The sequence below is a fragment of the Euprymna scolopes genome, chromosome 34 (genome assembly GCF_053919585.1).
Source record: "Euprymna scolopes isolate OS-2025 chromosome 34, ASM5391958v1, whole genome shotgun sequence".
NCBI classification, from domain to species: Eukaryota; Metazoa; Mollusca; class Cephalopoda; order Sepiida; family Sepiolidae; genus Euprymna; species Euprymna scolopes.
The window spans coordinates 20,653,178-20,672,149 of record NC_136515.1 but is presented as its reverse complement, the minus strand read 5'-3'; the positions used below and the strand labels follow the sequence as shown (position 1 = coordinate 20,672,149).

General features: G+C 31.5%; 1 protein-coding gene across 3 annotated transcripts in view; it reads right to left on the bottom strand.

Annotated features, from left to right (window-relative positions):
- Positions 1-1,066: 1,066 nt before the first annotated feature.
- The window catches only part of LOC145259119 (putative cysteine--tRNA ligase, mitochondrial), a 64,096-nt gene continuing 46,190 nt past the window's right edge, over positions 1,067-18,972 (bottom strand). For all 3 annotated transcript variants that reach the window (XM_080116789.1, XM_080116791.1, XM_080116790.1), the window contains 4 exons: positions 16,280-16,378; positions 11,516-11,639; positions 3,757-3,875; positions 1,067-1,139 (listed from right to left, as the gene is read on the bottom strand). In XM_080116789.1, coding sequence (XP_079972915.1) covers positions 1,089-1,139; positions 3,757-3,875; positions 11,516-11,639; positions 16,280-16,378 — 393 coding nt within the window. In that variant the 3' untranslated portion in view covers positions 1,067-1,088. The remainder of the gene's footprint in view (positions 1,140-3,756; positions 3,876-11,515; positions 11,640-16,279; positions 16,379-18,972) is intronic.

Sequence of the window (18,972 nt, the reverse complement as noted above, 5' to 3'; positions counted from 1 at the left end):
GCCTGAGTCTATAGATCAGTATCACTGAGCACTCCTCTGTTGGGTGCTCATCTCTGAAACTTACACACAAACACACACACACACTGACTTCTTGAATCCCTTAATCTTGTTAATATTGTCTGCTCATTTAAAACAACTCATCAACTGAAATATTTTCAACCTCCATCACTGAACTATTTTCCTAATATGATAAACAAAGAACACTGACTCTTATGAACAATTTTCAATGGATTATAATTTGTTTAAATGAGTAGAGAAGTTTGGAATCCGATTTTCCTGGCCCCTGTAACTCACTGTTCTTAATTAATCGATTCATACTTCTTCAATGTCTCAGATAATGAATTCCTCTTGTTTTTACAAAAATTTAAAAAATATTCATGACCATTCTGTTTTTCCTATTGTTGTAAACTTCTATTTTAAACATATATAAAATATCTCTTTTGTGAATATATGCCTGATGGACTCATTTTGTTTTGTTTACCGTATGACAATGTCTCTCATTTTTCTCACATTTGATTATAAAGCCTGCAGATCTTTTTCACTAAAAATATTTCTCTGAATCTAGCTCATTCCAGAAATACTTCTCCCATTACAAAACAACCAGAAGTAAACTCCCCAAAAATGGTGCGGGTCGGGTCACATTCCCGAAAAACTGGTGACCGCATTCAATTAAAATGACTCATTTTGATTGAAATTTAAGTGAAATCTATATAAATAAAATATGTGTGTGTGTGTGTGTCCATCAATATTTAACAATACCCTTGACAAACCCGATAATCAGCAAAATCCCACCCCTACACAGTAGTGATCCCTAGATGTAAGAAGGCCTTCTACTCTAATAGTTTCTTCCTCTGAACTGCTGGACACTGGTCACATGGCACTGAAATTAACGTGTGTGTGTGTGTGCATACGCAAATCTAACTGTTACTTAATAATTGCCATATTTTTATGTTTCTTCCGCTCACCTTGTTATAATGCAACATACAAAATCATAACTGCCTGTTTGGAAAGAAACACAAAACACATGGTTGCAAATGAAAAAAACAAAAATAAAAACAAGAAAAAATTCCTCATAGGTATTGTCTTGTTTATTTATTTTTATGAGAAATAATCTTCCACGAAGATCCGCTTTCATAATCCTATAAAAGAGAAAAAAAAAAAAAAAAATGTTAGCAAAGATAAGAAAAATATTTTTAAAAAGTATAACAGAATGTATGAAAAACAAATAAAGTTCTTTTGTTTTTACAATAAAAGTATATTTATTTTCAGAATTTTTTTTTTATTTGAAATTAAAACACTCAGTACAAATCAAATTTTTGTAAAAGTCATTTTTAATGGCTTCAAATTTTTACTGAATTTTGTTTGAAATATTTTGGCAGACGATTTTTGTTTATCTATCTTTGAATGATTGCCTTCAGATCATCATTTAATTGGTTAATTTGAGTCATGTGACAGTTTAAAAATGTAAACATTCAATTTGAACAAATTTTCTTTAGATGAGAATCTGCAACATCTTATTTTTCATCTCCGTGGATACAGTTTCTTCTATCATGAGAATTATATCTATGTTAAATTATTTTACTCCTTTTCAAGTAAACTTGATATAATGATGTTGAGAAAAAATTTAAATATACTTTTATTTAAATACACTTTTAAAATATAGAGAAACAGATATGAGACATTAATTTCTATGTAAGTTTTTTTAACATTGATTGATTGATTGATTGATTTTTTTTATGAAAATCTCTCCAGACAAGGCATGAAGCCACTTAATGAAAGGAGCTAAAATAATAGTACTTCAAGATAAAAATCTTGCCAACAATAAGTGTTAGATGGAATAAATTCTGACTCTGGGCTGTAGACATTTTTGTGGAGTTGAAAAAACAATTTGAATTTATTTTCTCAGTAAAGATCCTAGAAGTCATTGTTTTATATAGATATTTGGAAATTCTAAATATCTATATAATATTCTGCTTTTTCTCTATTAGCTAGTTCATATGTTATGCTTTGAAAAAGATCAAATACAATTTTGGAAGGCCAAACTGCTTTTAAAAAAGCGTAATTAGCAACATTTGACTTAAAAAGTCAAACTGGCATCCCTGGACAAGAATATGAGAGTGAACTCCCTTTGATGTAGCCTCATTGTTAAATATCATTATAAATAATGGTATGAGAAAGGAACTTGTAATTTTAATGTGCAGTGGTGCTTCACCGAAGAAAGTCAACAAAACGTTATGTAAAAAAGAGAACATTCAAAAGGAACAGGAGTGGGGGGGGGGGGAAGAGAACATTGTCTGCTAAAAGGTGTTAGACTGAAGGAGTAAATTGAAGATTGCCTCTTAAAATGTGATTTTATTATTGTATTGAACTATGTAGCACAATAATTACTTTCTGAGTATTTATTAGTAGTTATTAATTCAAATTGGGTCAGTTCTATGTTTAAAATACTATGGACACTTTTTTCATAGAAATGTTAATAAACTTGTATAGTTGCTGCATGTTTTTGTTTTTTTTCTGTCCCCCCCAAACTAATTTTTTTAGCTATTCAGAAAAATCTAAGCTTCATAAAAACATATTTATACATTTATCATTCCATAGAATTTCCATAGGGCCTGCTAGTTATCTATTTAGGAAAACACTTATGACAAAATGTCATTATTTAAATGTTAGGTTATATTTGGAAAACGTATCCAAAATTCATTGAAAATATCAGAGAGCAATTTTCTATTCAGTCATAATGACTGAATTATTTAAAAATGTGATTGAATCTGCAGTGACTTAATTCGCAATACATTGTATTCTATATTGCACTGTAGAGAATCTACTGTTGATTTTATAAAATTATCTGTAAATAATGGCTTCACTTAGTGTTTAAAATACAAAAGTCAAGTATCATGGTTCAGACGTTTTTTAAACTCACTTCTGTCATATCAAAGAACCTATTGTTGATTTTATATGCCTGGCCTTTCTGTTTATGTGATAATACAACTTCTAAAATGCACTTGTGATGTAAGGCTGTATAAGGTGTTAACTTTGGTCAAAATCGCCTGTTCCTTCTTTAAGTGGATTTTTTTTGATTATCGATACTTATTGAAGACATTCGGATACAAAACCTATCTAAGAACACTGCCAGATATATAAAGTACATTTGTGTGAAATTTCATAAAAATCGGCTGAGCCATTTTGGAGTACATAGGGAACGAACTCACATACAAACACAGTTCTTTTTATATGATAGTAGAGAAGAGATACCCACATCATTGGATGTTGACAAATGTTAGAACAGTTATTTGAGTGTCACATGTATGTCTGGTATCTGATGCCTCCATTCAGTCTCAATAGACAATGGATATCCCCTGCTAGAGTAGCTGCACGAGTAATTGTGAGGCAAGGGTTGTGCAATCTCCAGCCACAGCTCTCCTGAATCACCACTGCTTAAGTCCAGTAGCAAGGTGAAGTGCTAAATGACTAAATAATACCGAGATAAGTGGAGAGCACGTACAGCACTTGGAATTCCCAAATGGTCATCCATTTTAGTACTGACCAGGCTCAACATTGCTTAACTTCGGTGATCTGCCAAGAATTTGTGTGTCAACATGAATTAGCCATACTAGTATTTACTCTTATTTTTTTTAGCAAATCCCCCCCTCCAAAAAAGCACCAAACATAAGTATAAAAAAAATTTATAAAAAAAATTTATAAAAAAAAGTTACAAAAAAAAAAAAAATCAACAAAAATAGAAAATAAAAGATTTACCATAATTTGAATGTTGACTGAAGAAAGACTTTTCCTTAAATCATCCGATGCTTTCAGAAGAGGCTGAAATATCTCAAATTTTTTCTTCTTTTTTTCTTTCGATGTCAGCCTACCAAATTCTGGAAACAAAAATAAATAAATAGGAATGTTATTTTTATAAGTACAGTAGAACCCCAGGATATGGTGACCCTAGGATACATTATTTTTCAGGTTACAATGTGGAATACAATGTTTTTCCAGCCCTTGGTTATGGTATGCACCCCACCTTACGGTGTTATTTATTATGTTATTTGATTATATGCCTGTGTATTGTATACTGTACTGTATTTTGTTACTAATTTTTAATGCCGTATCCTGGGGTTCTACTGTATTTTTTTTTTTTTACACAGTGGTCACCACTTATCAAGGCCCAGAAGCCACTCAGGGATAAGGGTTATTGCAAGTACATTACGTTAGTGTGGAGATTTGATGAAGTGTTTACTTAAGGGGGTGGTTCATTAGGAATTTGTTAACGTTGGACTTGAACACATCCAAGTTGTAGTCTGGTGGGAAGCAGGTAGACCGAATAGAGTTCCACAGGCGTGCAGTTCTAAGAAATAAGCTTTGTTCATGGAATCCATGTTTTGATTTAGGCACAGATAAAGAGTGGGGGAAATTTTTAACAGTGGATTCGGCTGTATATTAAAAATGTGGTCAAACTCATCGACGAAAACACCTTTGACCCATCTTTGTTGATCGGGCAATCTCATTTTTTATTTAAATGTGTGTAAAAAGTGATAACATATGTACGAATATGAATTGTGTACTTTTATATGGATAGGAAAAAAGTCTTAGGGAAATAAACGTTGATTAACTTAAGTTTAATATTACAGATATCATCATGAAAATTCCACAGTATTTTCTACATCAATCTCTAAAATTTACTCTTCATCTTTTGAAATAAATATCTGCATTGTTTTAGATGACAGGTGGTTGGTTGGTTGTTTTACGGCATATCAACCCTTTTCAGGTTATTTAATGCCGAATCCAGTTAATTTGAAGAAAAATTTTTTAATAGAAGATACATTTTTTTTCAAGTTGGTTTTTATTTAACCCATAGTTGGGACCCTAACAGGTACTACTACTCCGGGTCAGAATGGACCTGGGAGCAATGGCAACTAAAGGGTGGCTCCACACTCCCCAAAGCCTGCAAGCTGGAGCCTCACTATCGGATATAGTTTAAGGTCATATCCAGGATCATGACAGGTGGTGCCATTTAATTTTGGAACAATTAATTTGAAAATGAGTAAAGTTGGAATTATTTACCTTAGCATTGGTAGGTTAATCACCAAGCATCATCTTTGTTGATCGGACGATCTCATTTTTATTAAATACTAGTAGGCTGCCCGGCATAGCCCAGTCATAAAATATGCTTAAATTATTCTTAATTTATGCAGATTTCGCATTTATCATTATTAGAGTCAATGCTATACTGATTATTATATTGTACCAAATATAGTAAAAAAAAAAAAAATAAATAAATAAAAAATAAAAAATAAAAATTAAAAAAAAAGATAATAAATAAATAAAAAAAAAAATAAATAAATAAAAAAAAAAAAATAAATAAAAAAAAAATTAAAAAAAAAAAAAATAAATAAATAAAAAAAAATAAAATAAAATAAAATAAAAAAAAATAAAAAAATGGAAAGAAACTGCAACATGTGCATGCAAGTGTTGTTTTTTCTAAACAGTTCACTTCCTGTAAGTAAAAAAAAAAATACTCAAGCTGAGATCGAAACCAAAACTTAAAGATAGTGAGTCAAGTATGATAACCTTTAGGCCAGCTTGCTACAATCTTTAAAAAGTGTTTCCAAACCTACCTAATTTAGTTGTTAACATAAGGAAGCTTTCATGTGAACGATTTGTGCATGCACAGTCGTGAAACAGTTGACAAACAGGTAAAAATTTGATGAACCTCCAAGTGCTAATTTTTCAATTTTGACCCCTTAGCAGCCCTTTTTTCCAGATAAAAACTGATTAAAACATGTTTTTCACATGTCTGAATACCCTATGTACCAAATTTCAAGTAGATCAAAAATTCGTTGAGTATATAAATTGAGAAGTGTCCTCTCACACACACATTTTCACTCTCATAGATATATAGAGAGATTAGCAGGGACGCCTAGTGATGACACATGTATAAACATGAGACGCATATTTATATATAGATAGAAAAAATGTTCTAAGGAAACAAATGTTGATTAGCTCAGCTTTAGTATAAAAATAGATACTAGTGAAACCCATGGAAATTTCAGTGTTTTCTACATCAATCTGTAAAACTCTTCATTATAATTAGTGTTGGGACTATTAATCGGAATCGGAAAAATCGGAACATTTGAGGGTATTGGAATTGGAAAAATTGATGCCTAATTTCCGATGACAAAACGATTCTTTTTTGTCTTTTTTATTTGATTTTGTTTAAAGCAAAATCTTCCATTGTTGGTAATGATGATAAAATAATAAACATTTATTGATTTCATAATATCAGTAAAGCTAAAATCGATAGATCACTCGCCACAAGTGTATTTTGACGTTTAGGAAAATATCTGCATAATGAACATGTGTTTTTTTTTTACAAAGATCGGGAAAATAACAAGCTTATAGTTAAATAATTAGAGATTTATAAAGAATCGGTAATTGTGTCGGAATCAGAAAAAATATTGGAATCGTCCCATCACTAATTATAATATTCCTTTTGAAATAATGTCTGCATTATTTTAGATGATGGGTGACATAATTTGCTTTTGGAACAATTGATTTGAAAATAAGTAAAGCCTTAATTCTTTGCCTTAAAATCACTCGATAAATTACCAATCACCATCTTTGCGCTGATTAGATGATCTCATTTTTATGGAATACTAGAAGATGCACCCAGTGTTGCCCGGTCATAAAATACGCATAAATATTATATTTTAATTAATGCAGAAACTGAAGCATGTTTTTTTTTTTTTTTTTTAATTACATTTTCACCCCAAACAAGGCACATTGCCACTTTGGTGTAGGGGGCTACTATCAGGGGAAACATCTACTGGGGTACTATGTAGGGATTTGGGCAGCAAGATGTTGGTTCACGTTGCACTTGAACTTATACATGTCAGTACAGTTGGGGAAGCAGTGACCTGGAATGGAATTCCAAAGTCTAGCAGTTCTGGGGAAGAAACTACTGGAGTAGAAAGATCTTTTACATCTAGGGATCTCTACAGTGTGGGGGTGGGATTTTGCAGCCTGTCGGGTCTCTCGAGGGTGTTTACGTCGTGGGGGCACAAGTGCTTGCAGTTCATCAGAGCATTCACCATTATAATACTTGTAGAACAGGCAGAGGGATGCAACATTTCGACGATGGGACAGAGGCTGAAGCTTAGATGCCAGTTTAGGGCCTATCAGATTTGCGACTCTCTTTTGAACCCTGTCAAGGAGCGAGAGACTAGTAGCCGATGCACCAGCCCAAATATGACAGCAATACTCCATACATGGGCGAATAGTGGCCTTGTAGAGGTACAGGATACTTTCGGGTGTTAGAAGTTTTCTAGCACAGTAGAGAGAGCCCACCTTCCTCGCAGCGGCCCTGGCAATGCTCACCATGTATGCAAGTATTATGTTTTTTTTTCTAAGCAGTTCATTTCTTGTAAGTAAAAAAAATAAAAAAAAATATTCGAGCTGAGATCGAAACCAAAACCTAAAGACAGTGAGTTAAGCTCGATGACCATCATGCCAGCTCGACACAACATTTACAAAATGTTTTCAAAAATTTTTTTATTCTTAACAGAAATAAGCTGTCATATTTCTTGACCGTGCATGTGCAAGCAAACGTGAAACAGTTGACAAATAGATAAAAATCTGATGGCCTCCACGTACCAATTGGCTAATTTTTACCCCTTAGCAGCCCTTTATTCTGGATGAAAACCGATTAAAAAGTTTTCAATACATCTGAATATACCAAATTTCAAGTTCTTAGATTAAAAATTTATTGAGGTTGAGAAGTGTCCTCACACACACGCGCACACATTCTCACTTTTATATATATAGATAGATTTGCAGAGGGAGGTTTGTCCAATCGTAAAATATGCTTAAACATACTTCAATTCATGCAGATTTCATATTTATTAATACAGAGCCAATTCTTTATTGAATATTATATTGTACCTAATATATAGTACTGATTTCAAAAGTTTAAAAAAAAAAAAATAACTTGGATACCATCAGCTAGAATTGAAACCAAAACATTTCGCACTTGAGCCTTATTTCCTACCATTTGAGCTATTGGCAGATAGATAAGAAAGATTTAAAATTAAACCACTTCAAGCTAGGATTGAATTTGCGTATGCACAAAAGTAATAGAAATATGTCGGCAAGCTGAAATAAACATTTTGTATCTCAACTTGCTGACATATTTCTGTATGCATTATTTATCCATCCAAACAAAGATTTTACTCGTTATAAAACCATTCTTGGTGTATAATTACTATTTCCTGTTAATTTCAATGTTATGTGACCAGCAGTTTAAGAGTTTATCTGTTAAATATTTTCAAACAGACACACACATACATCTGTTTTATTTATATAGATGTGTGAAAAGTGATAACGTACATATGAACATGAATTGCATATTTTTATATATAAAAAAAACTATAAGGAAACAAACGTTGATTAAAAAAAAAAAAAAAATGAAAGTATATTGATTTCAGATTCCTGTATCAAATTCTTCCATTATAGCAAAAGTTGTATCCGGGTGAAAGTTGTTGATTAAACTTTATTCAACATTTAATGATTTTACCTTTTGTTATTTGTGTTGTTTGTTTATTTCTGCTATTTCAATTGACATTTGTCTAGTCACATATATGGACAGCAAAAAGAAAGATGGATACCCTAAAAAGACATGGAAAAACACCATCAGACCAGACCGTAAGCAGTGTCAATTCCCACAATCAGATCCAGATTTCAGATGTAAAACATATCTAGGATTAGCATGCCCAATTGAGAGCTGCCCTTACACAGAAGTTGAAATAAGTGAGGACACCCTGGAGGTGGTAGATTCTGGGATATCTGCTAAGTATTGGAAATGGCTTTAAACTAAGTTTGACCACCAGAATCAGAGAACTTCTTCCAATCCCAACATCCTAAGCCATCATAGAGATAAGGTTTATGATAGCGATAAACATGATGTTGTATGGCTGGGTTTTTTACATTGCGGATGAAACAGTCACATTTGCAAGTAATTTTTTTCAAGTGGAAACTAGAAATAATAAAATGCTTATCTTTTGGCGATTGTGTGTTTTTTTTTTCATAGACAATCTTCCAAAGCTTATTACTGAATGAAAACGTCTTTTCAACCTTTTTTTTTTTGTTTAAATAAAACGAACAAAGTCAAATTATGTAAACAATAAAAGTTTAATAGAACAAAGTATTTTCTTTTCTTTTAATGAAGGTTTTTTTAAAAAACATCTGAAGAAATTGAAGTGTTCAAGTCTCAACATAAAATTTGGTGCATATTTAGGGTTACACTTATTTAAAAAAAGTACAGAAAAATCTTTATAATGTACATACTTGTTATGGAACGAAGATGCCATATTCCAAAAATCATGTGGGTTAGGCCAGTAACTTTTATATTCGGCTAGTAAATGAAAATATTTAGCTGTCGAAGGTCTTCATTTGCTCAACTCCATAAAAATGACTGGACAATGATTAGGTGGATATGAAATGTAAAGTCAGAAAGTCGGACCACATCTAAAACATTAGGTCAGATATCTCTACTTGAGAAATTTACCATCCCAAAATTTAATGTCCCTATAAGGACAAACCATCTTTGCTGGTCCAGCCATATTGAAAGAAGCAAGAGGACTCATACACTACTTTTCTTGAGAAGCATCGGGTTTTATGGCAGTGAGTGTTGGGTCTTCACTTACCCAACTCCAGAGAAATGACAGGGCAATGATTAGGTGAATTATAAAAACTACAATTTGGTTGTCTTCAAGTCCAACGTAAACAAATTCTTGATGAACCGTCCCCTTAAGTAATCCAATTTACCAAATTTCCACTACTAACGATTACTATATTATCCATTGACTACTTAGTAATCCTTATACTCGAGTGGCCTCCGGGCCTTGATAAATGGTGACCCCTATGTAAAAAAAAAAAAAAAAAATGTAAAGTCAGACCAGATTAGGTTAAATACCTCAACTATAGAAATTGGCCATCCTAAAACTTAATGTCCTAATAAGAGCAAACCGTCTTTGTTGGTTTAAGCATGTTGAAAGAAGCAAGGGTTATATTAACACTCGCAGAAACCCAAGACTGGACAGCAAAAATAAAGCCTTAATAAAACATGAAAAGAAAAAACATATCCAGTGATGTCGACCCACTGCTACGAATTCGGAATAGAGGCATATGAGTGAGAAAAAAAAAATGAAAGTAGAAACAGGGAGACAACAACTACATGAGGACCTTTTTATATTTAAAACAAAATATAGCACAGATTACAACTCCTGTGTTGCAAAATTCGTAATGATCAGTTAATTAGTTTAGAAGCGAATCCTGTATGTATAAATAATTTCATACAGAGATAAATATTTATAAATCACTGAGCAATCAAGTCATCCCAATTATTAGCAGAGGTCTATTATGGCTGCGTAAGATGCATGATGTTGTATGGCAGTGTTTGACCATCGCCTCACTTGCCCGAATCCAGAGAAATGAGAGGGCAATGATTAGGTGGATATGAAACGTAGAGCCAGACCACATCCAGAACATTAGGTCAGACACCTCAACTTGAGAAATTGGTCATCCCATAACTTAAGGTCTTTATTAGGACAACCCATCTTCGCTAGTCCAGCCATGTTGAAAGAATCAATTTTCATATCAGATTTTTTCAATTTTTCTTATCAATTTTTTAAAGCTGTGGTTGGAGCATCCTATTGGATTACCAAACATTCACCCGCTATCTTATATATTCCAACCGAGAGAGCTTTTTAAGATTCTGACCGTCACTTTGAGTGCAAATGTTTGAATCTCTTGCACTTGGCTCACAGGGTATATTTGCTAGGTAGTTTTGGAAATTCTTTTTCATGAGTCCAGTTGCTCCTATAAGTGCTGGAATGATGGAAATCTTCCCAAGATTCCAGTTTCTTTTCATGTCGTACATAAAACCTTGATATTTCATTATCTTTTCCCTATCAGCTCTGTTTAACCCAGCATCACTGGGGACACTAACTTCTACTAAGGTTGCTTCTTTCTCCTTATCCCATACCACCATGTCAGGTTTAATAGCTCCGTTTTCTAGGTAGCTGTATAAATTGCATAGTCATTGTGGATGGTGAATGACTTATTTCCAACTGTTCTTTCTGATATATGTTCCCAGGACTTGCTGCTGCATTCGATTTTCAACATTTTATAGATAAACTAGTGGAGATATTTACACGCTCCATTGTTTCACATTGTATAGTAGCTGTCCACCAGCATGGTTTCTTACTTTTTTTCAGTTTTTTTATCAATTTGTTCAAGCTGGGGATGGGGCATCCTATTGGATGCCAAACATTCACCAACTCTAGATTGTTGGCATATGTCATTATTGAAGTAGGACGGACATACTTACATTCCCTTTTATCCCATAGATAAACACATATACACTATGTTGGACTAGTTCATTGTGGCAGTAAGAGACTTTTTTTTTTTTTATTCACAACAAAGAAATAAAAGAACAGCAAAAATATGGAATATTTCTCACCTGTACCAAAGGATAATTCTTTCGGAGGATGAAAAATAAATTGCCTGACTTCATTCCTTAATTTCAAAGATCCGTCCAACACATGAGACATTTGATTTTGCAAAATGGTGTTTTCTATTGAACTCTGAAAAAGAAAAAAAAATTGAACTTTGAAAAAAAAAAAAAATTGAACTTTGAAAAAGAAAAAAGAAAAAAAATTGAACTTTGAAAAAAAAAAATTGAACTCTGAAAAAGAAAAAAAATTTGAAAAACAAAATTGAACTCTGAAAAAGAAAAAAATTTGAAAAAAAAAATTGAACTCTGAAAAAGAAAAAAATCTGAAAAAAAAATTGAACTCTGAAAAAGAAAAAAATCTGAAAAAAAAATTGAACTCTGAAAAAGACACATTTATAGAGATGCAAGTGGATGATGTAATTTTTTTTTTTTTTTTTAAATTGCTTGAACCAAGGCATGAAGCCACTTGACGTAAGGAGCTAATATGAATGAAAGATGATTATTGCAAAGACAGGAGATGCCTATTGACCTTAGTCTTGAAAAGATCAAGGCTGTAGGTAGAAGGAAAACAGCAAAAAGAGGGTTCCCCAACCTTACAGTCCTTGGAAAGAAGCTACTGGAATAGAAAACTGTATTACAATGAAGTATTAAACTTGGGGGACGACAAATGTTAAACAAAAGTAAAGCATAAAAACAAATGTCTTATGCAGATTACTGCATCTTCTGCTCTATAATAAACACCAATTTACAAACACATCTCGATAAAAATAGAAATGAATCTACACAGATTAAAAGAACTATATATAGAATAAGCACTCCTCCCCCAGATATTCAAAACTAAAAAAAAAAAAGGAATAGGCAGAGTAGTTTTTCACGAGTTTGAATCCTTTTTAAATACTTGATAGAATAAATTTACAAATCCAATAATTTCATTAAAATAAAAATAAATCTATACAGATTAAAAGGACCATATATAGAATAAGCACCCTCAGATATCCCAAGCCAAATTTTATTTTTGTCTGAATACTATTAGGAAGTCATGGTGTTTATGAAATTTGTTTATTCGTATGCAAATAAAAACATGACTGGTTGACAAAAAAAGGAATAAGGGAGTAATTTCTGCTTCATTTTACTTCAATCATAACATAAGACAGGGGGTCTCCAAACTACAGCCTGCAGGCCAGATCCGGTCTGCCAAAGACTTTAATCCGGCCTGCAGAGCTTAGTGAAAACGTAAAAATGTTCAGCAAAAATTAAAAAGTAACGATGTGTGAAAATAGTGTGGTGGTTTTTCTTTTTGTTCAGAAAATGATTAAACGAATGAGGTTTTGGAGAACCAGTTCCACTAAAATCAAAGCTAATGAGTAGAACCGTATAAAACATGTCCAGATCATTTTTTTAAAATTTTATTTTGGTCCACATACTTCTAAAAAAAAAATACATAAATAAAATAAAAAAAATGAATAAATAAATAAAAAATAAATAAATAAAAATATGATAGATTAACAAAATTCTTTCCTAGAGCTATCTGTATGTGGAACACAATATCATGTGGTTGCTTCCCAGCTAACTATAACGTGGTCATCTTCAATATAATGTGAACAGGTTTCTGCCGTGTCTAAAACTAAACAAAAATTCCATAAGCAGAGTTTCTTTCCTAGAACTATCCGTATGTGGAACACAATATCATGTGGTTGCTTCCCAGCTGACTATAACGTGGTCATCTTCAAGCTAATTTGAATAAGTTCCTGCTAAGGGATCCTTTTAAATGATCCACCATTACTGATCATGTTATCTCATCATCTACATAACACTTAACCCTTATCCTTGAGTGGCCTTTGGGCCCTGATAAGCGATGAATGTTTTATAAAAAATCACTGGTCAACAAATTTTTATTTTTTTTCTTTGGCAGACCATCTAGGAGTGTTTTCTGGAGTTTAGAAGGTCGCTGATTACGAATATAATATTGGTTTTGCCAGATTGGCTCTAGTTTAGAAGATACTGAAAGCCCCAAATAAGCCTAAACTGCTATAATTCTCCCTGAAATACTTCAATATAGAAGCAGTAAATAATAATTTTCTGATATTATTGAATCATTATAATTATCATGTATATATTGAAGTATTTCTAGGGAGAATTTTTATATAATTATTTATATAGGGAAACTTTTTATATAATTATATACTGTAATTACTTAATAACATGTTCCATAAATATAGTTGCAGTATAAATTAAACAGTAATTAAGAATTTTCTTTTTAATTCCACAGTTGAAAATGAGTTCCAGAGAGAAAATGAGTTCTTCTAGAATATGTTGCAGATATGAACCGGATGTCTTTTGTTACATCTGTGGGCAGTATATGATGGCACAACCAAAGAGGAATATTACAGACTTTGTCAAGAGGGCGTACAAAGCATAATTCGATATGATACTTGGTGACCAAGACAAGTCTTGGGCCCCACATATGGTGTGTAAAACCTGTGTAGAAAGTCTCCGCGGTTGGACCAACGGTAAGCTGAAGTTGAAGTTTGCTGTACCAATGGCGTGGAGAGAGCCCATCAATCATTTTGATGACTGCTTCTACTGTCTCAATGACATGACGGGGTTTAACAAGCACAAGAAAGCAAATTGGCAGTATCCGAGCCTGGATTCTGCTATCCGTCCTGTTGCGCACTCTGAGGATCTACCTGTGCCTGTTTTCACCAGTTTGCCTGAGATCGATGAAACCGAAAAGATTCCAGCTGATCTTTCAATATCAAGTGATGATAGCTGTAGTGACTATGAAGAACCCTCAAATGGCCCTCAACTTTTCAATCAATCTGAACTTAATGACCTAGTGCGAGACCTTTGTTTGTCGAAGGAGCAGTCTGAAGTTCTGGCATCACGACTCCAAGAGAAAAACATTCTTGATTCTGGCACAAAAGTAACATACTATAGGACAAGGAAAGGCAGCTTGCTTCGTTTCTTTTCTAAAGAAGACGACCTGGTCTTTTGTAATGACGTTTCTGCACGTCTTAACTGCATGGGGATCTCATCATATGACCCAGCAGATTGGCGTCTCTTCATAGATAGCTCGAAAGCAAGTCTAAAAATTGTACTTTTGCACAATGGCAATAAGTTTGCTCCTGTACCAATTGGCCATTCTACCAAGATGAATGAAGAGTATGATGCTATCAAATTTGTTCTAGAAAAGCTGAATTACAGCACTCATAAATGGCTGATCTGTGTGGACTTGAAAATGGTGAATTTTCTGCTTGGTCAGCAAAGTGAGTACACAAAGTATCCCTGCTTTCTTTGTTTGTGGGATAGCAGAGCAAGAATCCAGCACTGGAGAAGGGAGAACTGGCCAGAACGAGAAAGTCTCGAAGTCGGCACAGCCAATGTCATCAATGAGCCTTTGGTACCCAGGGATAGAATCATTTTTCCTACACTGGACATAAAACTAGGGCTCATGAAGCAGTTTGTTAAGACGTTGAACAAGGATGGCGATTGCTTCAAGTACATATGCAGGCAATTTCCAGGTCTTTCCATCGAAAAAGCTAAAGGTGGCATCTTCGATGGACCTCAGATTCGAACGCTCATGAGGGATTCTGACTTCACTAATCATATGAACACGGTTGAGTTAAATGCTTGGGTGTCCTTCACAGATGTAGTGACAAACTTTTTGGGAAATCACAAAGCTAACAATTACAAGCAATTGGTCCGTAAGATGCTTACTGCATACGGAAAACTAGGGGCAAATATGCGCATTAAAGTTCATTTCTTGTTTAGCCACCTCGACAGATTTCCTGGTAATCTTGGTGATTACAGTGAGGAGCAGGGAGAGAGATCCCATCAAGACATCAAAACAATTTAAGAGAGGTATCAAGGCAAATGGGATGAGCACATGATGGCAGACTACTGCTGGAATCTTTTGAGAGACTGCCCAAAAGTTGCTCACAAGTGAAAATCGTATAAACGTCAATTTTAGTTTTGTGAATAAAATATTGTTTTGTGTGTTCATTGTAACTAAGAATCTAGTGTATAATGCTTTGCATTAATTTATGATATATAACTGATTATGTAAATGTTTTTTGTCACTTGGAGAATTAAAATTCAGCAAATTTTTAGCAAATTTTTTTGTATATCCTCGAAATCTATGAAAAGTGTTCAGTTATAGGATAAATGAAATGATATTATATCTAACTTAACTTGTTAGATTGAGATTTTACACTGTCTTTGTGGTTTAAGATTATCATAAAAATCAATATCTGACATTTATGCACTATTTAGCCGTTTTTTGTACGTTTAGCTATGGTCGCGAATGGGTGATTTCAGACAAACGACCCCCCTGTGATATCTCAAAAACTAGAGCCAATTTGAAAAACCTAATGTAAGATTCGGATTCAGCGTCCTTGAAAACCCCAGAAACCAGTCTTACTTTGCCTGCCAAAAATATTGTGTTGACCAGTGTAATTTATTGGGGAGAAAGGATGTTTTGAAAAAAAAATATCTGGATGAGCGAAATGTAGATGTATCATTGCAAACGAAAGAAATAAAAGTTAATATTGAGTAAAAAATTGATTGAACATCTGTAAGAGGAGTTAAATACAAAACAGAATAACCAAAACAAAATTGTTCTGGTCAAGTCAGTTCAATAGCACTCAGCAAGAAGAGGATTCAGTTTAACATTTCTGAAAAAGTAAGATTTTAGAAAATTCAAAGAATTCAATAAAATTCAAAGAATGCTTTAACAATATTTACATATAAGATACGTTTTATTATACTTACTTCCTGTTGACCTAAATTCATGCCTAATGTTTTAAAGATTTTTTTCACATAGTCAGAGACAGCCAAAACGGAAACAGGACTTCGGCCGCAGACATTTTCCTGGTAGAATATAAAAAAAAAAAAAACTAAAAGAATCAGTAAATTTTTCAAATAATTTAAGCGAGAATTTAAATGGATTCTTTACAAGAATTTTTATTTATAAAAATCAGCCATTTTTTTTTTTAGAGGTTTCCAAATACTTTCATTGTAGACTTTGTCCATTAGTTTGTATCACTTAAGTTGGAAATAGCATTTTCGATGGTCTGTCACATTTCAATTCCAAATAGTATTTTCTTTAGTCTGTCAGGCTTCTGTTTGAAATAACACTTTTTTTACTGTGGCTTGCTTCAGTTTGAAAAAAAAAAAAAAAAAAAAAAAAAACGTGTACAAAATTGACTTAACATTAATTCAATTCATTTCTGTTCTTGTAAACAAAAGTATATATATTTATTAAGTATGTCTGATTATAATTTGTAACTGGTATTTCTTTAGCAGGGGACCCATATCGGCTTGAATGTTTATGTTTGTGATTTATAGAACACACAGGAAATGGTTGAACTGCTGAACAATCAATTAGTCATTAGATGAAACAACATTTTCATTTTGCCTTGGCTTAAAATTTGGGTCAATTAACCCCTACTAAATACACCTGCTATCCCCCACCCACCTCTGCCCCCGATATTCTAGAGATTACCATACTAGAAGTAGATTAAAGGCAATACATCTAGAAAAAGGTAACCGTTTGAAAATCATGCAGGGACAGAAGAAACCTATTTGCTCTGTAGAGCAATCTTCGAATGATGATGTCACAAACAAAACACCCAATTCCAGTTTTTCGTAAGCCAGCATGAAAATAGTATGGCCCAGAAAACTGCTGAGAATGGAAGATCATTACAAATGTTTTGAAAAATAATTTATTAGCAAAAAATAATTTATTGGAATGCTTTACAAAAATCATTTATTAGTAAGAAATGACCAGTAAAAAATAATTTATTGGAAAAAATAATTTATTGGAATGCTTTATAAAAGTAATTTATTGGTAAGAAGAAATGATTAGCAAAAATAATTTATTAGCAAAAAATAAATAGTAAAAAATAATTTATTAGCAAAAAATAAATAGTAAAAAATAATTTATTAGCAAAAAATAATCTATTGGAATGCTTTATAAAAATAATTTATTAGTAAGAAGAAATAATTAGCAAAAAATAATCTATTGGAATGCTTTATAAAAATAATTTATTAGTAAGAAGAAATAATTAGCAAAAAATAATCTATTGGAATGCTTTATAAAAATAATTTATTAGTAAGAAGAAATAATTAGCAAAAAATAATTTATTAGCAAAAAATAATCTATTGGAATGCTTTATAAAAATAATTTATTAGTAAGAAGAAATAATTAGCAAAAAATAATTTATTAGCAAAAAATAATCTATTGGAATGCTTTATAAAAATAATTTATTAGTAAGAAGAAATAATTAGCAAAAAATAATTTATTAGCAAAAAATAATCTATTGGAATGCTTTATAAAAATAATTTATTAGTAAGAAGAAATAATTAGCAAAAAATAATTTATTAGCAAAAAATAATCTATTGGAATGCTTTATAAAAATAATTTATTAGTAAGAAGAAATAATTAGCAAAAAATAATTTATTAGCAAAAAATAATCTATTGGAATGCTTTATAAAAATAATTTATTAGTAAGAAGAAATAATTAGCAAAAAATAATTTATTAGCAAAAAATAATCTATTGGAATGCTTTATAAAAATAATTTATTAGTAAGAAGAAATAATTAGCAAAAAATAATTTATTAGCAAAAAATAATCTATTGGAATGCTTTATAAAAATAATTTATTAGTAAGAAGAAATAATTAGCAAAAAATAATTTATTAGCAAAAAATAATCTATTGGAATGCTTTATAAAAATAATTTATTAGTAAGAAGAAATAATTAGCAAAAAATAATTTATTAGCAAAAAATAATCTATTGGAATGCTTTATAAAAATAATTTATTAGTAAGAAGAAATAATTAGCAAAAAATAATTTATTAGCAAAAAATAATCTATTGGAATGCTTTATAAAAATAATTTATTAGTAAGAAGAAATAATTAGCAAAAAATAATTTATTAGCAAAAAATAATCTATTGGAATGCTTTATAAAAATAATTTATTAGTAAGAAGAAATAATTAGCAAAAAATAATTTATTAGCAAAAAATAATCTATTGGAATGCTTTATAAAAATAATTTATTAGTAAGAAGAAATGATTAGCAAAAAATAATTTATTAGCAAAAAATAATCTATTGGAATGCTTTATAAAATAATTTATTAGTAAGAAGAAATAATTAGCAAAAAATAATTTATTAGCAAAAAATAATCTATTGGAATGCTTTATAAAAATAATTTATTAGTAAGAAGAAATAATTAGCAAAAAATAATTTATTAGCAAAAAATAATCTATTGGAATGCTTTATAAAAATAATTTATTAGTAAGAAGAAATAATTAGCAAAAAATAATTTATTAGCAAAAAATAATCTATTGGAATGCTTTATAAAAATAATTTATTAGTAAGAAGAAATAATTAGCAAAAAATAATTTATTAGCAAAAAATAATCTATTGGAATGCTTTATAAAAATAATTTATTAGTAAGAAGA